This window comes from Rhinolophus sinicus, chromosome 8 (assembly GCF_057876585.1).
Source record: "Rhinolophus sinicus isolate RSI-liver-muscle chromosome 8, RSI-T2T, whole genome shotgun sequence".
NCBI classification, from domain to species: Eukaryota; Metazoa; Chordata; class Mammalia; order Chiroptera; family Rhinolophidae; genus Rhinolophus; species Rhinolophus sinicus.
In genome coordinates this window covers 33,472,650-33,494,557 of record NC_142508.1, presented here as the reverse complement: position 1 = coordinate 33,494,557, position 21,908 = coordinate 33,472,650, and the positions used below count along the sequence as shown (strand labels likewise).

Genomic DNA, 21,908 nt, shown 5'->3' with positions numbered 1-21,908 from the left:
AAATCATTTTTGACAAAGGATCCAAAAACATACAATGGAGTTAAGAAAACCTCTTCAATAAATGGTGCTGAGAAAATTGAAAAGCCATATGCAAAAGAATGAAACTAGATTGCTATTTGTCACCATACACAATAACTCAAAGTAGATCAAAGATCTAAATGTAAGACCTGAAACAATAAAATACATAGAAGAAAAGATAGGTACTGAATTTATGGACCTTGGTCTTAGAGAGAATTTTGACCCCAAAAGCAATGGAAATAAAAGCAAAAATGAATGTGATTTTATCAAACTAAAATGCTTCTGCACAGCAAAAGAAACCATCAACAAAACAGGAAGGCAACCAACTGAATGAGAGAAGATATTTGCAAACAATACCTCCAATAAGGGGATAATATCCAAAGTATATAAAGAACTCATACAACTCAAAAACAAAAATCCAATTAAAAAATGGGCAGGGGACCTGAACAGATACTTCTCCCAAGCATACCCATAGCCAACAGACATATGAAAAGATGCTCAACATCACTGATCATCAGAGAAATGCAAATTGAAACCACGACATACCACCTCACACCTGTTAGAATGGCTGTTATCAATAAGACAAATAATGTAATAATAACAAGTGTTGGAGAGATTGTGGAGAAAAATGAATCCTCATACACTGTTGGTGGGAATGTAAATTGGTACAGCCACTATGGAAAACAGTATGGAGGTTCCTCAAAAAACTAAGAATAAAATTACCATACAACCCAGCAATCCCTCTTTTGGGGTATCTACCCAAAATATTTGAAAACACTTCTCAGTAAATATATGAGTATATGTACCCCATGTTCACAGCAGCATTATTCATGGTGGCCAAGACGTGGAAAAAGCCAAAGTATCCTTCAATAGATGATTGGATAAAGAAGATGTGGTACATATGTAACAATGGAATGCTACTTAGCCATAGGAGAAGATGAAATACTGCCCTTTGCAACAACATGGATGGATCTTGAGAATATCATGCTAAGCAAAATAAGTCAGATGGACAAAGTCAAGAACCATATGATTTCATCCATACATGGGATATAAAATTGAAAGGAACAAACGAGACACAAACAAAAACAACAATATGGTTATTACCTGAGGGAAAGGGATTTGGGGAAGGTAGAAGAGGGTAAAGTTCAAATGTATGGTGACGGGAGACTTGACAGTGTAATATATTGATGCTGTATTATAAAATTGTACACTTGAAACCTGTATTAATCTTATTAAATAATGTCACTCCAATAAACTTAATAAAAAAAATTTAAGTGCATAGAATGGCAGAATGTACAATAAAAGAGACCCATCTATATACTGCCTTCAAAGGACTTACTCATTTCAAACTGTATGCTGCAGGCATAAGACATCCTCCATAACACATAATAACAAAAGCAATTGTTTTATTTTCCCTATGTATACATTTTATAGTGTACCTCCATGTTAAATATTCACACAAAAACAGAATAATTTTATTTTTATAGAAATTATAGGAAGGACATAGACCTAATTTTCTGAAGTTATCTATTAGCCTGAATAAATTGTTAAACTTTTCTGACATACAGAGGATTAAAGCTATTGGAATTGCACCTGGTGCAGTCATTTGGGCTCACAGAGTCTTGGCTGACCCACCTGCATTTCAGTGTCCAGGAACATATAAACTCCTGAAAGGCGACCAATTGGGCAAGTAAATAACTATCAGCTTATTTCAGGTTAGAAAGATGTTAAAAAGTCTACCAATTTCATCAACCTATTAACATTAGAAATACTGCCCGTAATTTGTGAAAACGGCTTAATGTTTTTTCCAGACCAAAAAGTACATGGATGTAACCTTTTTCTATTAGTAAAATCACCATTTCCTGGCTCTAAATGTACTGTTTGACTGGAGGTGTTCACAATTTAGGCAATAATTAGCTTGGAACCTGGGAGAAAGTGTCCACAGAATGAGGATAAATATGGGGCCAGGAAAACAGCACCAAGTTTATTTTCCCAGAAATTGCCTTCAAATGAAAAAGCATCTATGTCTTTTATCCTCTATTTATTAACCTTCTAGTTCGCCCTCCTATGGAATTAATCGCTGGATCCTCAGAAACTATTCTGAGTTAGTTAATGATTGATTACTCAAACTGACTGGCCCTCTTGGTTTTACCTGTCATACAGGAAGCTTGTGGTGCTCTGCCCTTTATATTATGATCTGGCTCAGAAACAGGGAACAGAGTGGCTGTCTCTGTTACTAAGACCAAAACAACTGACCAACCTTGGAAGTTTGTTTATTGGGATGGCCAAAGATTACTTGTGGATTGAGGGGCTTCCTTTCCTTACAATTACTGTTAGAGACCTGAGATCTTTGCGGGACGAATTTGTGGTGAAGGATGAAGATGTCATTATACTTTCTTACCCAAAGTCAGGTAAGGATGCAGAGTCAGCAATTGAGGAGGTGGTAGAAGGAGGTGACTATACTACGCTTTGGTGATTAGTGTGGTGTCTTAATGGAGCATGGGCTCAGAGAGAGGGATTTATACAGGAAATTATAATGCAGAGGGAGGTGACTACCAGAGCACTGCAGAGATATAGAAAGCCTTATATGAGAGGAGGCTAAGGCAGATTTAGGTGATTGAGTTGGGTGTTAAAGGGGAAAGGATACCAAGGAATCTAGGCAGAAAAGGAAACATCTCTCCTGAGATGGCCAGAGTAAATGTGATGCTGTGGTATAAAAGAACTTATTCTTGATTAAATGGCAAGGAAGACTTTGTTTAAGACTTTGCAATAATGGCGAGTGAATGAATTCAACCCTGAATATAGCAGATAGCTGGGAATTGTCAGGCAATAAGCAGAGGAAGAGGGTCACTGGATGGAAAATTACTAAGAGAATTTGCTTGGACATCAGAATTGGGAGAGTTTCGCTAATGTGGCCTAACAAGATCCTTGCTAAGGCAAGTCAAGTTCATGGACATCCAGGATGAAGATCTTGAGAAGATATCAAGGGCAGGAGGAGTCTTAGTACTGATTTAGCAGGATTCCTGCTAAAACTTGGGACAGCAAGGATGGACACTGAAGGCCAAGGTCGAGGTCTAGTTGAAAAGATGGCTCAGAAGAGTCTGACTAAAGTTTATTCAAGAAGAGAGTGTTTGTCAGAGGTAAGGGAACAGAACAGAGTTAGATATGTGGAATGGTCCAGATTTCAAATATACTGAGGTAGTCAAGTATCTTAAAGAAAAACAAAAAACAAAAAAACAAAACAAAAATCTTTGCAGAGAGTAGGGGCAGGAGAGTAGCAGGAGATGAGATTGTATTTGTTTGAAATGTTTAAATAATGTGGAACCTTGAAATCTGCTATGGAATTAGAAAATTATCAAGTCAATGCAAATCCATGCAAAGCGTTTAAAGTGGCAGGATATGTGCAAAGACCACTAGGTGCTCCCTATGAAATTAGAATTTTAAGAGGGCAGGCTTAGTAGGGAGCAGTAGATCAGATTAGATTTGATAAAGCTATGTCAATAGGTGATTCAACTGACAGCTATGATCAGGACTAGGATAGTGACAGAGAACACGGGAGTTACAAAATATTTAGATAGTGGGTACAAAGTGATTTGGTAACTGTTTGGATTAGGCAGCGTTTCTGAATTATTGTGCCACTAACACTTTGGACCAGATACTGAATTTTTTGGGAGACATTACAGTTTTGACTAATGGAAATAACCTGAGATACGAGAGAATGTAATTGGGAAAAATGAATACTAAGAAAGGGCATTTGTGCAGTGGTTCAACAGTATATTCAGTGTGTTGCTGAAGAATATTTGGGGCAAGACATTTTCTCCTGCTGACCTGCTCCAGAACAACACAAATAAAACAAATATAAAAGGCAGATGTAGACAGCTGCTGGTAACAGAACACCTGACAAACACATGTTAACATACAGGGATTTGCTTTTATTTTATAATGAAAAGACTAAAGATAGGCTGTGGTCTACTTCCTTCAAAATGTCAGTAATTCAGCGCAGCAGACCAGCTGGTGTCTCTGGCTGTGCGGGCCTTCCTGTGGCTGCTAGAGGACTGCCTGAGCTGTGAGCAGTACGTCCTTGCCGCTCATTCCAAGGCAGAAGCAGATGGCTGCAAGTGGCTGAGCGTTTCCCTCTGTAGGTCTCCCTTCTTTCAGAGTGGGAAATATCTTTCCTCTTTTGAAGCTTCCCAGAACATTTCTCTGGTATAACACTTCCAGGTGTCCAGGCATATGGTCAGCCCTCGCTTCAATTGAGTAGGGAAGAACTAGCATGTGGCTCCTGTAAATTCAAAAACAGTGTCTGCCTCACTGAGAGTGCGTGTCCACATTTCTTGCCTGCACCACCTGAAAGTTCTCCTCACATGGAAGACCCCTGGCTTGGAAGGTGGCAGGGCTTACTCTTCTGATGGAGTTTGGCTGCCCATAGAAGCTTCCTACCTTAATTATTTTCCCTCTGCTTTGCCTGATAGGGCGTATGTGAGTCAAGCTGTATGTATGTATGGAATGGGATCAATGGTTTTGGGGGTTCAGGGTTGTACACATGATTAGGAGGAAGCAAAGGAGATTGAACAGTAGCAGCAAGAGTAATAAGACATCAGCAACTCCATTTCTGGTACATGCCCAAAGAATTGAACTCTGGGACGCAAATATTTATACACCCATGTTCATAGCAGCATTATTCATAATAGCGAAAAGATAGAATTTACCTAAATATCCATAATGAATGAATAAATAAATAAAATGTGGTATACACATGCAATGGAATATTATTCAGCCTTAAAATAAGATGAAATTCTGACACACACTACAACATAGATGAACCTTGAGGACATTACATTCAGTGAAATAAGCCAGTCACGAAAGGACAAATACTGTATGATTCCACTTACATGAGGTTCCTAGTGTGGTCAAATTCAGAGAGACCAACAATAGAATGGTGTTGCCAGAGGCCGGGAAGATGGGGAAGGGTGAATTGTTGTTTAACTGGTACAGAGTTTCAGCTTTGCAAGAAGAAAAGAGTTCTGGAGATCTGAGGGAACAACAATGTGATTGTATCTGACATTACTGAGCTGAACACATCAAAATTTTTAAGATGATGAATTTTATGTTTTGTGTAATGTACTACAGTTGCATTTCTTTTTATTTAAAAAGAATAGTAGGGCAAAGGCCACATGGTCTCATGGAAGCCAAAGGGACAGACTGTTTCAAGAATGAAGGATCAATTGAACTTGGCGAAGGCAAAAGTAATGTCAGAAATGAAACATCGGTTGGATTCATGGACATGGGCTCCTGGCTACAATAACAGTGTCTTTAAGATGCAGCGGTGGAATCAAGTCAGATGGAAGCAGGTGACACTCTGTTCTTCTTTATCCAGGAACCAACTGGATGCTGGAGATTGTCAACCTGATCCACACCAAGGGGGATCCCAGCTGGGTCAAGACTGTTTTGAACTGGGAACGTTCACCGTGGATAGAAATCCAGGAAGGGTTTGATCTGATAAAGAATCAGAAAGACCCCCGCTCCTACAACTCCCACCTCCCTATTCAACTCTTCCCCAAGTCATTCTTCCAATCCAAGGCCAAGGTGAGCTACATACGCAATGCAGATTGGATCACTTCCCGGGCTGTCCTGAATGCCTGTCTGTTAGGGACATGGTCAATATGTGATTCAGTAAAGTGAGAAATTAGAAAAGATTGCTCTGAGCTACAATGTCGTATTGCAGACACCCTCCCTGGTGCTGGTCCAGAGCACACTCAGTCTTTAGGTAAATAAGCCCTGCATGCACCACCAACACCAAGGCAGCCAACATTGATGTGACCGTGCGGGAAGCAGCCCAACTGTAAACAGCACCTGTGTTTCAGAGAAAATGTGGGTTTGCCACTCACGTTTGAAACCCACCTGGGTTTTTCCAATGATGATGTCACCAACGTTGGGTGGGTCTTTCCCATCATTGGTCCGCAGACCTCCAATGCGTAATCTCAGGAGCTCAAAAGGAAGGCTCTAAGCCTGAGTGACCTTGGGCTACAAATGTGCATTTTCCCTCTTCTGAGATTATAGTTTAAAACATGTTTCACCAAAAATATTATCCAAATTGTATGAAACTCTCTCAAACCATCTTATGCGATGCAGTGGTAGGAATATTAAGAAAATATTCTAATGTCCCAGGGTCTTACAATATATTAGTATTGTGCTGTATTTCTGTTTGTTTTCTGTCAGGTTCCTTTATTTGACTGTGATCACCATCATTAACCAGAGCATGTTTATTTTGTTACTTTTGATTTTTACCCTTTTACACTGACCTGGCCGAATGCTTAAAACATTATAGAAATTTAAGAAAATAGTGGACAATTAGAGAATAAATAAAATGAAAACAAACAAACAAAAATCCCAGGATGAAGCTCTGTAAAATGATTGTGATTTTGTGTCAAAAACTATGGTTTCAACCTTGGATGTCCAGACGTTATCCATGGACAGCTCGTGGCATGTCTTTAAAGCTCCATTTCTCCATGTTTACACTGACAGTTTCATCCCTCCACACATTCATTCCTGATGCGTTGTTCATTCCTGTGTGCTTTCATGCAGTTTTGTCTCTTGATACATTTAGGTATCATGCACCTGTAATGCATCAGGCTCTGCATATGGGCTGGGAGCAAAGTGATGATTATGATGTCCTCACACCACATCCAAAAAATCTTAGAGAGTTTGGGGAAAATAATAAAGAAGAGGTGTAATTAGTTCATTACATCGTGACAACATTCTTTACTGAGAGCTTAGGTTCGTATCAGATCCCAGTGCACACTTCATGAATCATATCTAGTTTAAGAACTATAATAAATAGATTAAGAGGGTGAGGTAGGGAGAAAAATATAAAGGATGGATTGGGGCACCCCCAGTGGTCAGTGCTGATGAGTTAGGCAAACAGAGGCCGACTTTGCGACTTGATCAGGGCCTGGTGAGGGGGAGCTGGAGTTTGTGGCTGAGGGAGACAGAGTGATTCCAATTACCAGAAACTTTCCTTTTTTTTTTTTTTTTTTTTTAATTTTATTCTATTAAATTTATTGGGGTGACAATTGTTAGTAAAATTACATAGATTTCAGGTGTACAATTCTGTATTACATCATCTATAAATCCCATTGTGTGTTCCTCACCCAGTCAGTTCTCCTTCCATCACCATATATTCGATCTCCCTGACCCTCATCTCCCACCCCCCACCCCCCACCCCCCTTACCCTCTGGCAACCAATAAACTATTATCTGTGTCTATGAGTTTCTGTTTCTCATTTGTTTGTCTTGTTCTTTTGTTGTTTTTGGTTTATATACCACATATCAGTGAAATCACATGGTTCTCTGCTTTTTCTGTCTGACTTATTTCGCTCAGCATTACTCTCTCAAGATCCATCCATGTTGTCACAAATGTTCCTATATCATCTTTTCTTACCGCCGAATAGTATTCCATTGTGTATATATACCACAACTTCTTTATCCATTCATCTATCGAAGGACATTTTGGTTGTTTCCATGTCTTGGCCACTGTAAACAAAGCTGCAATGAACATTGGAGCACATGTGTCTTTATCTCTAAATGTTTTCAGATTTTTTGGGTAGATACCCAGGAGAGGGATTGCTGGGTCATATGGCAATTCTATTCGTAATTTTTTGAGGAACCTCCACACTGCCTTCCATAACGGCTGCACCAGTCTGCATTCCCACCAACAGTGTCTGAGGGTTCCTTTTTCTCCACAGCCTCTCCAACACTTGTTACTATTTGTCTTGTTGATGATAGCCATTCTGACTGGGGTGAGGTGATATCTCATTGTGGTTTTGATTTGCATTTCTCTGATGATTAGTGATGTTGAGCATTTTTTCATATGTCTATTTGCCATTTGTGTGTCCTCTTTGGAGAAATGTCTCTTCAAGTCCTCTGCCCATTTTTCAATTGGGTTGTTTGTTTTTTTGTTGTTGAGTTGCATGAGTTCCTTGTATATTCTGGATACTAGCCCCTTATCGGAGGCACTGTTGCAAAAATCTTCTCCCATTCAGTTGGTGGCCTCTTTATTTTGTCAATGGTTTCTTTTGCTGTGCAGAAGCTTTTAAGTTTCATATAGTCCCATTCGTTTATTTTAGCTTTTACTTCCATTGCCTTTGGAGTCAAGTTCACAGAAATGCTCTTTGAACCCAAGGTCCATAAGTTTAGTACCTATGTTTTCTTCTATGCAGTTTATTGTGTCAGGTCTTATGCTTAAGTCTTTGATCCATTTTGAATTAACTTTGGTACATGGTGACAAATAGCAGTCCAGTTTCATTCTTTTGCACGTGGCTATCCAATTCTCCCAGCACCATTTATTGAAGAGGCTGTCTTTGCTCCATTGTATGTTTTTAGCTTCTTTGTCAAAAATTATCTGTCCATATTTATGTGGTTTTATTTCTGGGTTCTCAGTTCTATTCCATTGGTCTATGTGTTTGTTTTTCTGCCAATACCATGCTGTTTTGATTATTGTGGCCCTGTAGTACAAGCCAAAGTCAGGAAGTGTGATACCTCCATTATTGTTCTTTTTTCTTAAGATTGCTTTGGCTATTCGGGGTCTTTTGTGGTTCCAAACAAATCTGATGATTTTTTGTTCTATTTCTTTAAAATATGCAATTGGGATTTTGATGGGGATTGCATTGAATCTGTATATTGCTTTGGGTAATATGGCCATTTTAACTATGTTGATTCTTCCAATCCATGAGCACGGAATGTCTTTCCATTTCTTTGTGTCTTCTTCAATTTCTTTCAAAAATGTCTTATAGTTTTCAGCATATAGGTCTTTCACATCCTTCGTTAAGTTTATTCCTAGGTATTTTATTCTTTTTGCTGCAATTGCAAAAGGAATTGTTTTTTGTATTTCTTTTTCTGAGATTTCATTGTTAGTATATAGGAAGGCAATGGACTTTTGTGCGTTGATTTTGTAGCCAGAAACTTTACTGTATTCGTTGATTGTTTCTAATAGCTTTTTGGTGGAGTCTTTAGGGTTTTCTATATATATAGCATCATGTCATCTGCAGAGTGATAATTTAACTTCTTCATTCCCAATTTGGATGCCTTTTATTTCTTTCTCTTGCCTGATTGCTCTGGCAAGGACTTCCAACACTATGTTGAAAAGCAGAGGTGATAGGGGACATCCCTGTCGTGTTCCTGAACGTAGAGCAAAGGGCTTCAGTTTTTCTCCATTAATTATGAGATTAGCAGAGGGCTTGTCATATATGGCCTTTATTATGTTAAGGTATTTTCCTTCTATACCCATTTTATTAAGTGTTTTAATCATAAATGGATGTTGTATCTTGTCAAATGCTTTTTCTGCATCAATTGATATAATCATATGATTTTTGTCCTTTATTTTGTTTATGTGATGTATCACATTGATGGATTTGCGTATGTTGAACCATCCTTGTGCCCCGGGATGAACCCCACTTGGTCGTGATGAATAATCTTTTTAATGCATTGTTGTATTCAATTTGCTAGAATTTTATTTAGGATTTTTGCTTCGGTATTCATCAGAGATATTGGTCTGTAGTTTTCTTTTTTTGTGCTGTCCTTACCAGGTTTTGGTATCAGGGTAATGTTGGCCTCATAAAATGAGTTAGGGAGTACTGTCTCTTCTTCAATTTTTTGGAAGAGTTTGTGCAGAATTGGTATTAGATCCTCTTTGAAGGTTTGGTAGAATTCACTAGTGAAGCCATCTGGTCCCGGACCTTTGCTTTTGGGAAGGTTTTGGATGACTGATTCAATTTCGTTACTGGTGATCGGTCTGTTTAGATTTTCCAGTTCTTCATGGTTCAGCCTTGGAAGGCTATATGTTTCTAAGAACTTGTCCATTTCTTCTAGGTTGTTGAATTTGGTGGCATATAGTCCTTCATAGTATTCTTGGATGATCCTTTGTATTTCTGTGGTGTCCGTGATAACTTCCCTTTTACGTTTCTGATTTTGTTAATCAGTGTCTTCTCTCTTTTTATCTTAGTAAGTCTAGCCAAGGGTTTGTCAATTTTGTTAATCTTTTCAAAGAACCAGCTGTTTGTCACATTAATTTTTTCTATTGTCTTTTTGTTCTCTATTTCATTTAGTTCTGCTCTAATTTTTGTTATTTCCTTTCTTCTGCTGACCTTGGGTTTTACTTGTTCTTCTTTTTCTAGTTCTTTAAGGTGTAACATGAGGTTATTTATTTGGGAGTTTTCTTGTTTCTTGAGATAGGCCTGTAATGAGATAAATTTCCATCTTAAAACTGCTTTCGCTGCATCCCCAAAATTTTGGTAGGATGTATTTTCATTGTCATTTGTTTCTATGTATCTTTTGATTTCTCCTCTAATTTCTTCTTTGACCCAGTCCTTCTTTAAAAGTATGTTGTTTAATCTCCATGTATTTGTGTTTTCCCCGCTTTCTTTTTACAGTTGATATCCAATTTCAAAGCCTTGTGATCAGAGAATATGCATGGTATGATTTCAATCTTCTTAAATTTGTTGAGACTGATTTTATGTCCCAATATATGGTCTATCCTTGAGAATGTTCCGTGTACACTAGAAAAGAATGTATAGTCTGATGTTTTAGGATGAAGTGCTCTATAAATGTCAATTATGTCCATTTCATCTAATGTGTCATTTAGGGCTACTATTTCGTTATTTATTTTCTGTTTGATCTATCCATAGCTGTCAATGATGTATTTAAGTCCCCTAGTATAATTGTGTTTTGGTCAATTTCTCCCTTTAGTTCTGTTAGTAGTTGCTTGGTGTATTTCGGTGCTCCCTGATTGGGGGCATAAATATTGATGATTGTTATGTCTTCTTGTTGTACAGTCCCCTTCACCATTATGAAATGTCCATCTTTGTCTCTTGTTATCTTTTTCACCTTGAAGTCTCTTTCATCTGATATCATTATGGCTACACCTGATTTTCTCTGGGTACCATTTGCTTGGAGTGTCAATTTCCACACTTTCACTTTGAGTCTATGCTTGTCCTTGTAGCTGAGATGTGTCTCTTGGAGACAGCATATGGTTGGGTTTAGTTTTTTGATCCAATCTGCTACTCTGTGCCTTTTATTGGTGAGTTCAGTCCATTTACATTTAGGGTGATTATTGATATGTGAGGATTTCCTGTCATTCTATCTTTAGTTTTCTGGTAAGGCTGTGTCTCCATTGTTTCTTTGCCTTTTTGTTGTTGTCTATTATTTCTGTGTGGTGGTATTCTATGATGTTTCCCTCTGTTTCTTCTTTTATTTCAGTATATATTTCAATTCTGGATTTATTTTGAGTGGTTACCCTTAAGTTTATGTAAAAGAAAGTTTGATATTTAGAGTATTCCATTCCTGCCTAGAGGATTCTTTCTTTGTCGTTGATTTTAGACAGCTTCAATACAATGTGCCTTGGAGAAGGCCTGTTGGGATTGAGGTAACTAGGTGTTCTATTTGCTTCTTGGATTCGAGGGTCCAGTTCTGTGCACAAATTTGGGAAGTTCTCATCGACAATTTGTTTGAATATATTCTCTGTTCCCTTCTCTGTTTCTTCTCCTTCTGGTATGCCCATTATTCTTATATTGCTCTTTCTGATGGAGTCAGAAAGTTCTTGTAGAGTTCTTTTATTTCTTTTAAGTCTCAAGTCTCTTTCTTCTTCTATTTGTGTCATTTCCAGGTTTCTATCTTCGATGTCACTGATTCTTTGCTCCATCTGGTCAACTCTACTACCTAAGCTGGTTATTTCATTCTTAATTTCTTCTATTGAGTTCTTAATCTCCAGAAATTCTATTTGGTTCTTTTTTAAGATTTCAATCTCTTTCGTAAAATGTTCATGCTGTTCTTTGATTGAGTTTCTGAGTTCCTTTAACTGCCTATCTGTGTTTTCTTGTATCTCGTTGAGTTTTTTCAGAACTGCAATCTTGAATTCTCTGTCATTTAAGTCACATATTTCTGTATCTTTAAGTGCCTTCTCTGGAGATTTTTCACTTTCTTTCTGAGCTATCTTGTTGCCTTGGTTATTCATGGAGATTACTGGTTTACTATTTCTCTTCCTAGACATCTATAGGAGTGACTTCTGCAACAGGTTGATAGGAAGAGGTCTTTCTTTTGTTTTCCAGTACTTGTTGGTAGAATGTCTTAGTATTTCTCCAACTGCAATTTATTTTTCTTCTCCCACACGGTAGTGCTGTTTTCTCTGCACTATTCCTGCTTCTCACACAATGGGGGGATTCCCTGGGAGACTGGCTTCTCCTCTGTTAATAGCTCGTCTAGGTCACAGGGCGCAGTGTCCCGGTGGGTATGCGGAGAGCTTTTGATGTTCCAAAGCTCTTCCTGCACCAGATTCGGAGCCTGTATGTTTCAGCAGTTCTGTTTACTCCTGCAGGGATCCGCCCAGATAGGTGGGGTCAGGGGCGGGGTGAGTTGTGAGAGGTGGCCCAGAACAATGGCGGCCACCACCACCACAGCCGGTCCTGCTTCCATGGCTCACTCCCCTTTGCTGGAACTAGTTGGGCTGTGAATTTGTTTCTGCGGTCCACAGTTCTCAAAACAGCAAATTTTCTGTTGCTTTGATCTGACACTGCTACTGTTTCGCTTCTAGCACCAGGCAGGTGGAGGCGGGGCGAGCTCTGGGAGGGGAGGGAGGGGGCGGCTAGTCTCAGTGCCTAAGGCTCCGTTCTCTGCTCAGCAGTGAGGGCTTAAACCGCCGTTTTCAGCCTTCTTCCCTCAGTCTTTTCTCCGAGGTCTCTGCCATGAGCGTTGGGTTCAGCCGTGTTATATGCTGTTCCCTCAGCCCTGTGGGCCACAAGCGGAGCCCTAGCAGTCCGAGTTCTTCCCTCTCCCGCAGCTGTAGTGGTTCCGGGAAGCAGCGATCTCGGAGCACTGAGCTGGGTCTGCGTCCTGCGCCCGCGCACCTCCGTCTCCGCACTTCTCCCTTTCCTCCTCCCCCCGCTGGCGCGAATTCCCACCTGTAGGTGATTTCAGTCGGTAGTGGGCCTCTTCGTCTTGCCTGTCTGCTGTGCAGGGAGTCCTTTGTGGAGTTTTTGTTGTTCGATTCTTTGTAAATTCCACGGGAGCTTTACAGAGGCTCACCTCACGCCGCCATTTTTCTGGAAGTCCTCACCACAAACTTTCTTTATGCAATTTCCCCATAATTTTTAGACTTATTTTCATTGTAATAACCGCCTACGGTGTTGTTTTGCTTTCAACAGTCAGCTGTCTTTTAAGTTAATTACAAGAGCAAAGAACATACTGTCTTGTGTATTCATTGATTCACTCATGAGCTGTCTGAGGCTCGTCCCCCCTTCCTGCATGTGACTGTGAGCTCCCCTCTCTGAAGGCCTTCCTCTGGGATGTGTTAGAACGTGGAGCTTCTAGCAATAGGGTCCGTCAGCTTTCATGTTTCTAAAACTATCTTTATTCCATCCTCCTTTGTTAAGGATTTTTGTTTTTGTTTTTTTGTGTTTTTTTTTAACTGGATATAGAATGAAGGGCTGATGGTGTTGGCTTTTTTCTGCAGTGCCTAAAAGGCAGCTTTCCATCTTCATTAGGGTTCCATTGTGTTTGATGAAAAGTAGGGCTTGTTCTCCTCCCTTTCCCACTGGACGTGATGCATGTGTTTTATCTGCCTTCTTCCAGTGCCTCCTCAGGATCCCCAGGGGTGTTGATGAGCTGGTAGCAGTACCTGCCCTCTGGTAAGGGTCTCGGGATCTTGGTCTGTGCATGACAGACCAGCCCTCAGCTATGGATTTACAGAGGGCCCCTCTCTGCAGACCACCCCTCCTGATGTCCCTCTATAACAAGTCCAGTCACATGGCCGCCCTTGACTTTGACTTTTGCCTCCTCAGGTCCCTGTGACTGCTCTGCTTGGGTCATATTCTAGTTTTATTTGCTATGGTTAAGAAGTCATCCCCACAAGGACAGCAGGGTGATGAGGGGGCTCCATTTGCTAGGGTCCTTCTCATGTGTGTCTCACTCTTACATGGCCTCATGTCTACTATCTGACAAGTGTGACTGATATAGTTCATCTAGTTTTATAGTTTTCTGTATCAGGAAGACGAGTCAGTAGCAGCTAGTCCATCATCACCAGAAATAAACACCATGTCTTATTGCCATTTTTGGAAGGGGCTAAGCTGAGAGAATTACCTAGGAGATTCACAAGGGAGTTACACTGCTGGGTTGTTTGTCAGGATGTCAAGGACCTGGAGTTGTGGCAAGATATCTTTTCAGAAGATTAGAGAGTGTGATGTTGAAGAATTGAGGGAACCACATATATTGTATCTTTTAGTGCTGGGTGCTCATATGCCAATGATGCCCCCCTTACACACTCACACAAATCTGTTGTATCTCTCCATCTTCTTCACATGGGCTCCGATCTCACTAGACCTCGAGACTCCTTTGTTTGATTTCCATCATGGCCCCGATATATAAATGTTCTCAACCACTCATGATCAACAACCCAGCTGTATGTCAAGTCTTCTCCATGTCTACGTGACTCTCCAGTACATGTGAAAACAAGCCTTAAGGAGAGCTTAAAAGCTAAGAGATCCTCCTACTTACTCCTTTCTGTCTACCTGCCTCCCCACTTGAGCAAACATTTGAGAAACTCTCAGGTTTGTATTAAGTTTGCACCATCGACAGCAGCATCATGAATTTATTCATGCCATAATTGTGAATTTTATAAAAGACTATTAACATCTGTCTGATTAGGAGATGTTCATATGGTAGAAATTTCTAGGAAAAGAAACAGAAGCCAGGAAAACAAACTTCCTGGGAAAGTACTGAATAGGGATCACTGGCAGAGTCCCAACAAAACTCAGAATTCCTGATTCACAGCCCAAGACTTCTTAACCAGTGGTGCCAAAATGTAATAACATAATTTTCCTTGCAAAACTTTAGAGACCATCCCCATGCCTTGTATCATAATGTCCTTAAGGACAGAAATGATCCACGTCTTGTTCACAGCACCTTCTATAGAGCCTAAGTAAATGTCTGCCACCTGGTGGGTTCTCAATAAATTTTGTTAAGTCAGTGACTTAAAGAAGATTGAGTTGTAGCTGACATTTTAATGGAAGTTGGATTTTCCTCCACTTGCAGAAGTCCTGGAGCATGAAAATGGACACATTTATTCTCATTATCTCTTTTTTTCATTTAAGGCTATTTACATTATGAGGAATCCCAGAGATGTTATTGTTTCTGGTTATCATTTTTATAAAGTAATGGTGCTCGCCAAAAGCACAGATTCATTTGAAGAATATTTTGAATGGTTCCTTCAAGGAAATGGTGAGTCTGACTCAAAATATGGGTTCTAAGGAGAATGGTGGGGTTTCTGCACTTCATCTCCAGGTCATATTGTCTCATGGTTTAAACAACCACATTGCAATCCAACCTAGATGTTGCAAAATCTATAGACATTCCGGTTAACACAGAATCTTAGTCAAACATGCTTTGCTGCCACACTGTGTTTCTAAGTGTTATGCACGTATAAAAAGATAATTCACCACACTCAAAAAAGGAGAAGTGTGAATTCAAACTACACTGAGGTGCCATTTCTCACCTATCGTGTTGGGAAGTGTATTAGTTTCCTATCTGCACTGTAAGAAATCACCACAAATTTAGTGGCTTAAAACAACGACCCCAAATTTCTTATGTTGTGGAGTTTAGAAATCCAAAATATGTTTTATGGGCTAAAATTAATGTGAGGGCCTAGCTACATTCCATTCTTGAGGCTCTGGGAAATCATTCACTTCTTGCCTTCCCCAGCTTCTACAGTCTTCCCACATTTCTTGGCGTATGGCCACATCCTTCCAAACTCTATTGTAATCACATCTCTGATTCTGACACTCCTGACTCTCTCTTATGAGGACACTTGTAATGACATTGTTTCTACCTGGATGATCCAAGGTGATCTCTCCATCTGAAGATCCTTAATCCCATCTTCAAAATATCACCTGCCATGAAAAGTAACATATTCAGAAATGTGGGATTGTCCATGGATATCTTTGTGGGGCCGTTATTCTGCTTACCAGAGCTCAGTTTCAAAATATTTGAATCACACTATGGTAGCAAGACTCGGAGAACAGGCATGCTCCTCTGTTGCTAGTAGAATGAGAAATGGTACAAACCTATCTGGGGTAATTTTGCAAATTCTGACATTCTAGCATTTACACTTTCATGTCTAATTTCCCTTTCTCCAATGGAACAAAAATATATACAAGGAAAAATACAAACAAATGAAAGACAGATTTATAAGAATATTCAAATGACCCTTATTTGGCAGGTGCCTTATTTGGGACAAATCAACATTATTGTAATGATAGGATCACTTGATATATGATTCCCCAGCTACAGTCATCTGAATAGAGTGCATATGTGACAAGAAAAAAATTCTCATAAGACGTGCTGTCCCAAAGGTTTGGGGTAGGTGAAGGAGAGGCAAAAAGCACGTTATCTACAGTTAATTATATCCTGTTATTCACAGAAGAACAAAGACATAGACTCCGAACTAGGTGAAGTTTAAGTATAGCTCTTTCATTTGCTAACTGAATTCTCTTCACAATTCAAAATCATTTTATCACATGGACACCTGGAACTCCTCTTAAATATGATATCTAATATAGCATCCACTGTTTGGCCATCTAGGCAGTAAATGCAGAATTCTATTTCTTATGCAAATGAGAGAAAAAGAAAAAGAATTTCCAGCACTTTAATCACTTGCTCATGAAATTCCTACAGCAAATGTGAAATGTGCAGAGTTGCCTAGGCAATGAAGCTCACAGGTGTGAACCAGTCACCTTTCCTTCTCACTTCTCTTGCAGTGCTGTATGGCTCATGGTTTGATCATGTTCGTGGCTGGCTACAGATGAAAGGAAAAGAGAATTTCCTATTAATATCATATGAAGAGCTGCAACAGGTAACACTTCTTCCAAAAACTTCCTTTGTCCAACTCCTTTTCATAGCTGTCTACCATCCCTCCTGTTTTAGTGTTTCTATTCAACCCTTTCAATCAGTGCTTATCCCAGAAATGTGACCAAGAAGGGTCATTGCCTTTCTTCATTGACCTCCTTACTTAGCACATTTTCTTTCTTTAATTTTCTTATTTTTGTATTTTTACAATGTTTAATACATACACTGAGGAAGAACTTAACAACATATGTACCTGCTGAGGGCTATCAATGATTCTATGGCAAAAATCTGATGCAATCAGGGAACCCAGGACCAGTGTCAGGTGGGGATGGAGTATACGGTGGGGCTTGACAGGGTCAGGGCAGGTGCGAGAAATATTTACATATTCCCAGACTGACTGACAGCAAGGGGATTCCTGCAGGAAGGGACTATGTCAATACTCATAGGACATGTTGGTTGCCATCAAAAGAAAGTGGCTGATGTGAATTTAATAGTCTACTTGTCTCTAAAGAGCATTCTCTTAAAAAGTCTCTGCCATCACTTACTCAGATTGCACATTTTCCAGATGAACACAACAAGCTCAACCTTTTCCTGCTTTTCTTTCTAGTCTCTCTTCTCCTCACCTTCATTCTCTGCTGTCTCTGTTTGTTTTCTTGTTCCCTATTGTACTTTAGTTTCATCTATCGTCTTTTGTGGTTTTCATTCTAGGACTTAAGAGCCAGTGTAGAGAGGATCAGCCAGTTCCTGGGCATGAAGCTAAGCCCAGAAGAAGTGAACTCAGTGGTCAAGAATGTATCCTTCCAGGCAATGAAAGAGAATAAAATGAGCAATTACTCCCAAGCACCTGATCATTTTATAGATCACAGCAAAGGAGAATTTTTGAGAAAAGGTAAGAGAGAATTTCTAATTTTAGGACATGAATGAAATGGACAGCAAATGCCCCTGCATCTATTGATACACTAAGATATGGAACAATGAAAATATCCGAATATATAAAAATCACATAAGTGGTACCAGACCTTAAGAGTTTAAGGAATGAGTTTTGGTATTTATAAGGTTGTAAAGAAAACTTAGTAAAAATGAAACATTGCTGATGAATAATATGTTACTTGGGGACCTACCTGGCCCCACCCATTTTACTCATATTTTCTCCTTGGAGAGTTTCCACTCATCCCGTAGCATGACCTTCTTTTCACATATATGGACAATGGGAAGATCTATTCCACCGAAAGAAGCTAGCAGATAGAGGCCTTGTGGAGAGAAAAATGAGAGGAAAGACTTAGCTTGAGGCCAAACCTTCAGCTGACTCCCCTATAATAAAGACCAAACATGTCCACTACACTCAAGGAATGAGGGTGTTGACTGCATAGATTGGGAAGATTTATTGGTTGGGGAGAACTCAATGAGATGATGACATTGGACTATTTGCTGGATTATCCGAGGCAAGAGCATTCTAGGTTAAGGAAACAGCAAGTTGAAAAACACTGGGTAATATAATTGAATGATATCTGTTCAAATGCAGAGAGTTAAAAAGAAACGGAAGGACTGCTTGGGGAGTAGCACTCAATAGCAAGAATACCATTCCTACCTATATGACCCAGGGTGAGTCTAGCATGGGAGAAAAGAACCTCCACTCTATTACTACTAAAGAAATGTGTTGCGTATTAAATGGGGCACACATGTAATCCTAACACAGTGCCTCGCGTATAAGAAAGTACTTGACATATGTTAGGTATCGTTGTCCTTGCCATTTGTTATTTCTCAGTCCTCACAATATCATTATGAGGCCAGCACTAGGAACAGTCATATGGCCATCTGACTCCAAACAGGAAAAATACAACCACTCGGCTATATTGCCTGCATTTTCCAGGTTCCCTCTTTATGATAGATTGGCAGTAGGGACAGACACAGAAGAAGTTCAAAAGAAATCTTGAGACCATATTTATACATCTGATCTGTAATTGTTTTCTGTATTTGACAGGAATCACTGGAGACTGGAAAAATCACTTCACAGTGGCTCAGAGTGAAGCCTTTGATAAAGTTTACCAAGAAAAGATGGCCGGACTTCCTCAAGGCCTATTTCCATGGGATTAATGTCCTCATATGTCTGAATTGACCTAAATGCTGAATTTCCTGATGTTCTGTGTACAGCCATGCTTATACAAAGCCAACTTTCAGCCTGCAATCCATTATATACTGAATGGAAAACAATCATGTTCCTTATTAACTTTAAGCCATGCCAGCTTCAAAAAGTTATGTAATCTCATATGTAGAGTCTAAAGAACAGAATAAACAAAAAAACAAAATGGAAGTAGACTCAAAGATATGGGGGGGCGGGAACTGATGGTTGATAGATGGGAGGGGGGTAAAGATGGGGGAGAAGGTAAAGGGATTAGAAAGTACAAATTAGCTACAATATAGCCACAGAGATATGAAATACAGTTTGGGAAATATAATCAATAATGTTGTAAAGACTATATAGGGTGTTAGATGGGGTTCACTCCATAGACTGTGTAGATGCCTGACCATTGCTCTATACACCTGAAGCTGAAGTTGAATAACATGGAATATCAACTATTACATTATATATATATTAAAGCATAGGGAATATAGTCAATGGAATTGTAACAGATATACATGATGTCAGGGGAGTAGTTTTTGGGGGAGGTTATCACATTGTGAGGGGTGTAAGTAAATATGTAATTATTAGCCGTTTTTTCTCAGTCTAGTTGTGTAGGACACAGCTCCCTTGCCCATGCTGGTATTATAAGCCTTGTGCTCCCCTTGGCTGAGGCAGTCGGTCACCACCACTCACGGTGGTACACGGTAGCCCATGACAGCACACAGCAGCCCACGGCAGGCAGCCTACGCCAACCTCCAGCTGCTCACAGCAGCCCAGCTCCAGAGAGAGCTGTTGTTTAGTCTTAGTGGCTCACTGGCCCATATGGAAATCGAACCAGCGACCTCAGCATTAGGAGCACGGCACTCCAACCACCTGAGCCACCAGTCCAGCCCTGGAATACATTCTTAAATGTGGTTATGTTATACATCATTTTAATGCACATTTCTCACTTTATGTTTTTTTTGCTAATGACTTATTACTTGCTGTTTATTTTATATGTATTTTAGACTATGGAAATTATGTTAGACAAAAAGCAAATTCAAGAGATTTTCTTATTCGAGTTCAAAATGGGTTGTACAGCAGCGGAGACAACTCGCAACATCAACAACACATTTGGCCCAGGAACTGGTAACGAATGTACAGTGCAGTGGTGGTTCAAGAACTTATGCAAAGGAGAAGAGAGGCTTGAAGATGAGTATAGCGGCCGACCATTGGAAGTTGACGACCAATTGAGAGCAGTCATCGAAGCTGATCTGCTTACAAGAGAAGTTGCCGAAGAACTCAACATCGGCCATTCTATAGTCATTCAGCATTTGAAGCAAATTTGAAAGGTGAAAACTCAATAAATGGGTGTGCCTCATGAGCTGAGCTCAAATAAAAAGAAATCATTGTTTTGAAGTGTCGTCTTCTCTTATTCTATACAACAACGAACCATTTCTCAAAAGGATTGTGACTTGCGATGAAAAGTGGATTTTATACAACAACCCATGATGACCAGCTCAGTGGTTGGACCTAGAAGAAGCTCTAAAGCACTTCCCAAAGTCAAACTTGCACCAAAAAAAGGTCATGGTCACTGTGTGGTGGTCTGCTGTTGGTCTGATCCACTACAGCTTTCTGAATCCCGGCGAAACCATTACATCTGAGAAGTATGCTCAGCAAATCGATGAGATGCACCAAAAACTGCAACACCTGCAGCCGGCATTGGTCAACAGAAAGGGCCCAATTCTTCTCCATGACAACGCCCGACCAAATGTTGCACAACCAAGGCTTCAAAAGTTGAACAAATTGGGCGACGAAGTTTTGCCTCATCCGCCATATTCATCTGACTGCTTGCCAACTGATGACCTCTTCTTCAAGCATCTCAACAACTTTTTTCAGGGAAAATGCTTCCACAACCAGCAGGACGCACAAAATACTTTCCAAGAGTTTGTCGAATCCCTAAGCACGGATTTTTATGTTACAGAAATAAGCAAACTTAGTTCTCGCTGGCAAATATGTGTTGATTGTAATGCTTCCTATTTTGATTAATAAAGATGTGGTTGAGCCGGGTTATAATGATTTAAAATTCATGGGGCCGGCATGGTGGGTGGGGCGGTTGGAGCTCTGTACTCCTGGCTCTGAGGGCTGCCGGTTCGGTTCCGCATGGGCCAGTGGGCTCTCAGCCACGGGGTTGCCAGTTCGATCCCTCGAGTCCCGCAGGGGATGGTGGGCTCCGCCCCCTGCAACTAAGATTGAACACGGCACCTTGAGCTGAGCTGCCGCTGAGCTCCCGGATGGCTCAGTTGGTTGGAGCGCAGGCTCTCAACCACAAGGTTGCCAGTTCAATTCCTTGACTCCCACAAGGGATGGTGGGCAGCGCCCCCTGCAACTAAAATTGAACATGGCACCTTGAGCTGAGCTGCCGCTGAGCTCCTGGATGGCTCAGTTGGTTGGAGTGCGTCCTCTCAACCACAAGGTTGCCGGTTCGACTCCCGCAGGGATGGTGGGCTGTGCCCCCTGCAACTAGAAAGTGGCGGCTGGACCTGGAGCTGGGTTGCGCCCTCCACAGCTGAGACTGAAAGGACAACAACTTGAAGCTGAACTGGGCGCCCTGCACAACTGAGATAGAAAGGACAACAACTTGACTTGGAAATAAAAATCCTGGAAGTACACACTGTTTCCCAATAAAGTCCTGTTCCCCTTCCCCAATAAAAATCTTAAAAAAAAAAAAAAAAAAAAAAAAGAGTGAATTTAAAAAAATAAAATAAAATTCATGGTCCAAAACCACAATTACTTTTTCAGCAACCTAATACATTGTTTTGTACATCTGAAACTAATTTTAAAAAGTTATGTAATATTATAAACATACAAAATAATGAAAACAACATTTAAAAAGTCATGCA

The 21,908-nt window shown here is 40.1% G+C and overlaps 1 protein-coding gene across 3 annotated transcripts; it reads left to right on the top strand.

Moving 5' to 3' along the window:
* The first annotated feature begins 2,194 nt into the window (after window positions 1-2,194).
* LOC109439242 (sulfotransferase 2A1-like) lies at window positions 2,195-21,075 on the top strand. 3 transcript variants are annotated; one of them, XM_088800472.1, is made up of 7 exons: window positions 2,195-2,429; window positions 5,178-5,264; window positions 5,396-5,604; window positions 15,155-15,281; window positions 16,817-16,911; window positions 17,613-17,793; window positions 18,886-21,075. In XM_088800472.1, exons 1-7 carry the CDS (start codon window positions 2,300-2,302, stop codon window positions 18,996-18,998), a joined length of 942 nt encoding a protein of 313 aa, XP_088656598.1. In that variant the 5' UTR covers window positions 2,195-2,299; the 3' UTR covers window positions 18,999-21,075. The 3 variants fall into 3 exon arrangements, with proteins under 3 accessions (XP_088656598.1, XP_019575065.1, XP_074171524.1); XM_074315423.1 differs by having other exon boundaries at window positions 2,290-2,429; window positions 5,173-5,264; window positions 18,886-19,215; XM_019719506.3 differs by lacking the exon at window positions 5,178-5,264 and having other exon boundaries at window positions 2,200-2,429; window positions 18,886-19,215.
* The last annotated feature ends 833 nt before the right edge of the window (window positions 21,076-21,908 follow it).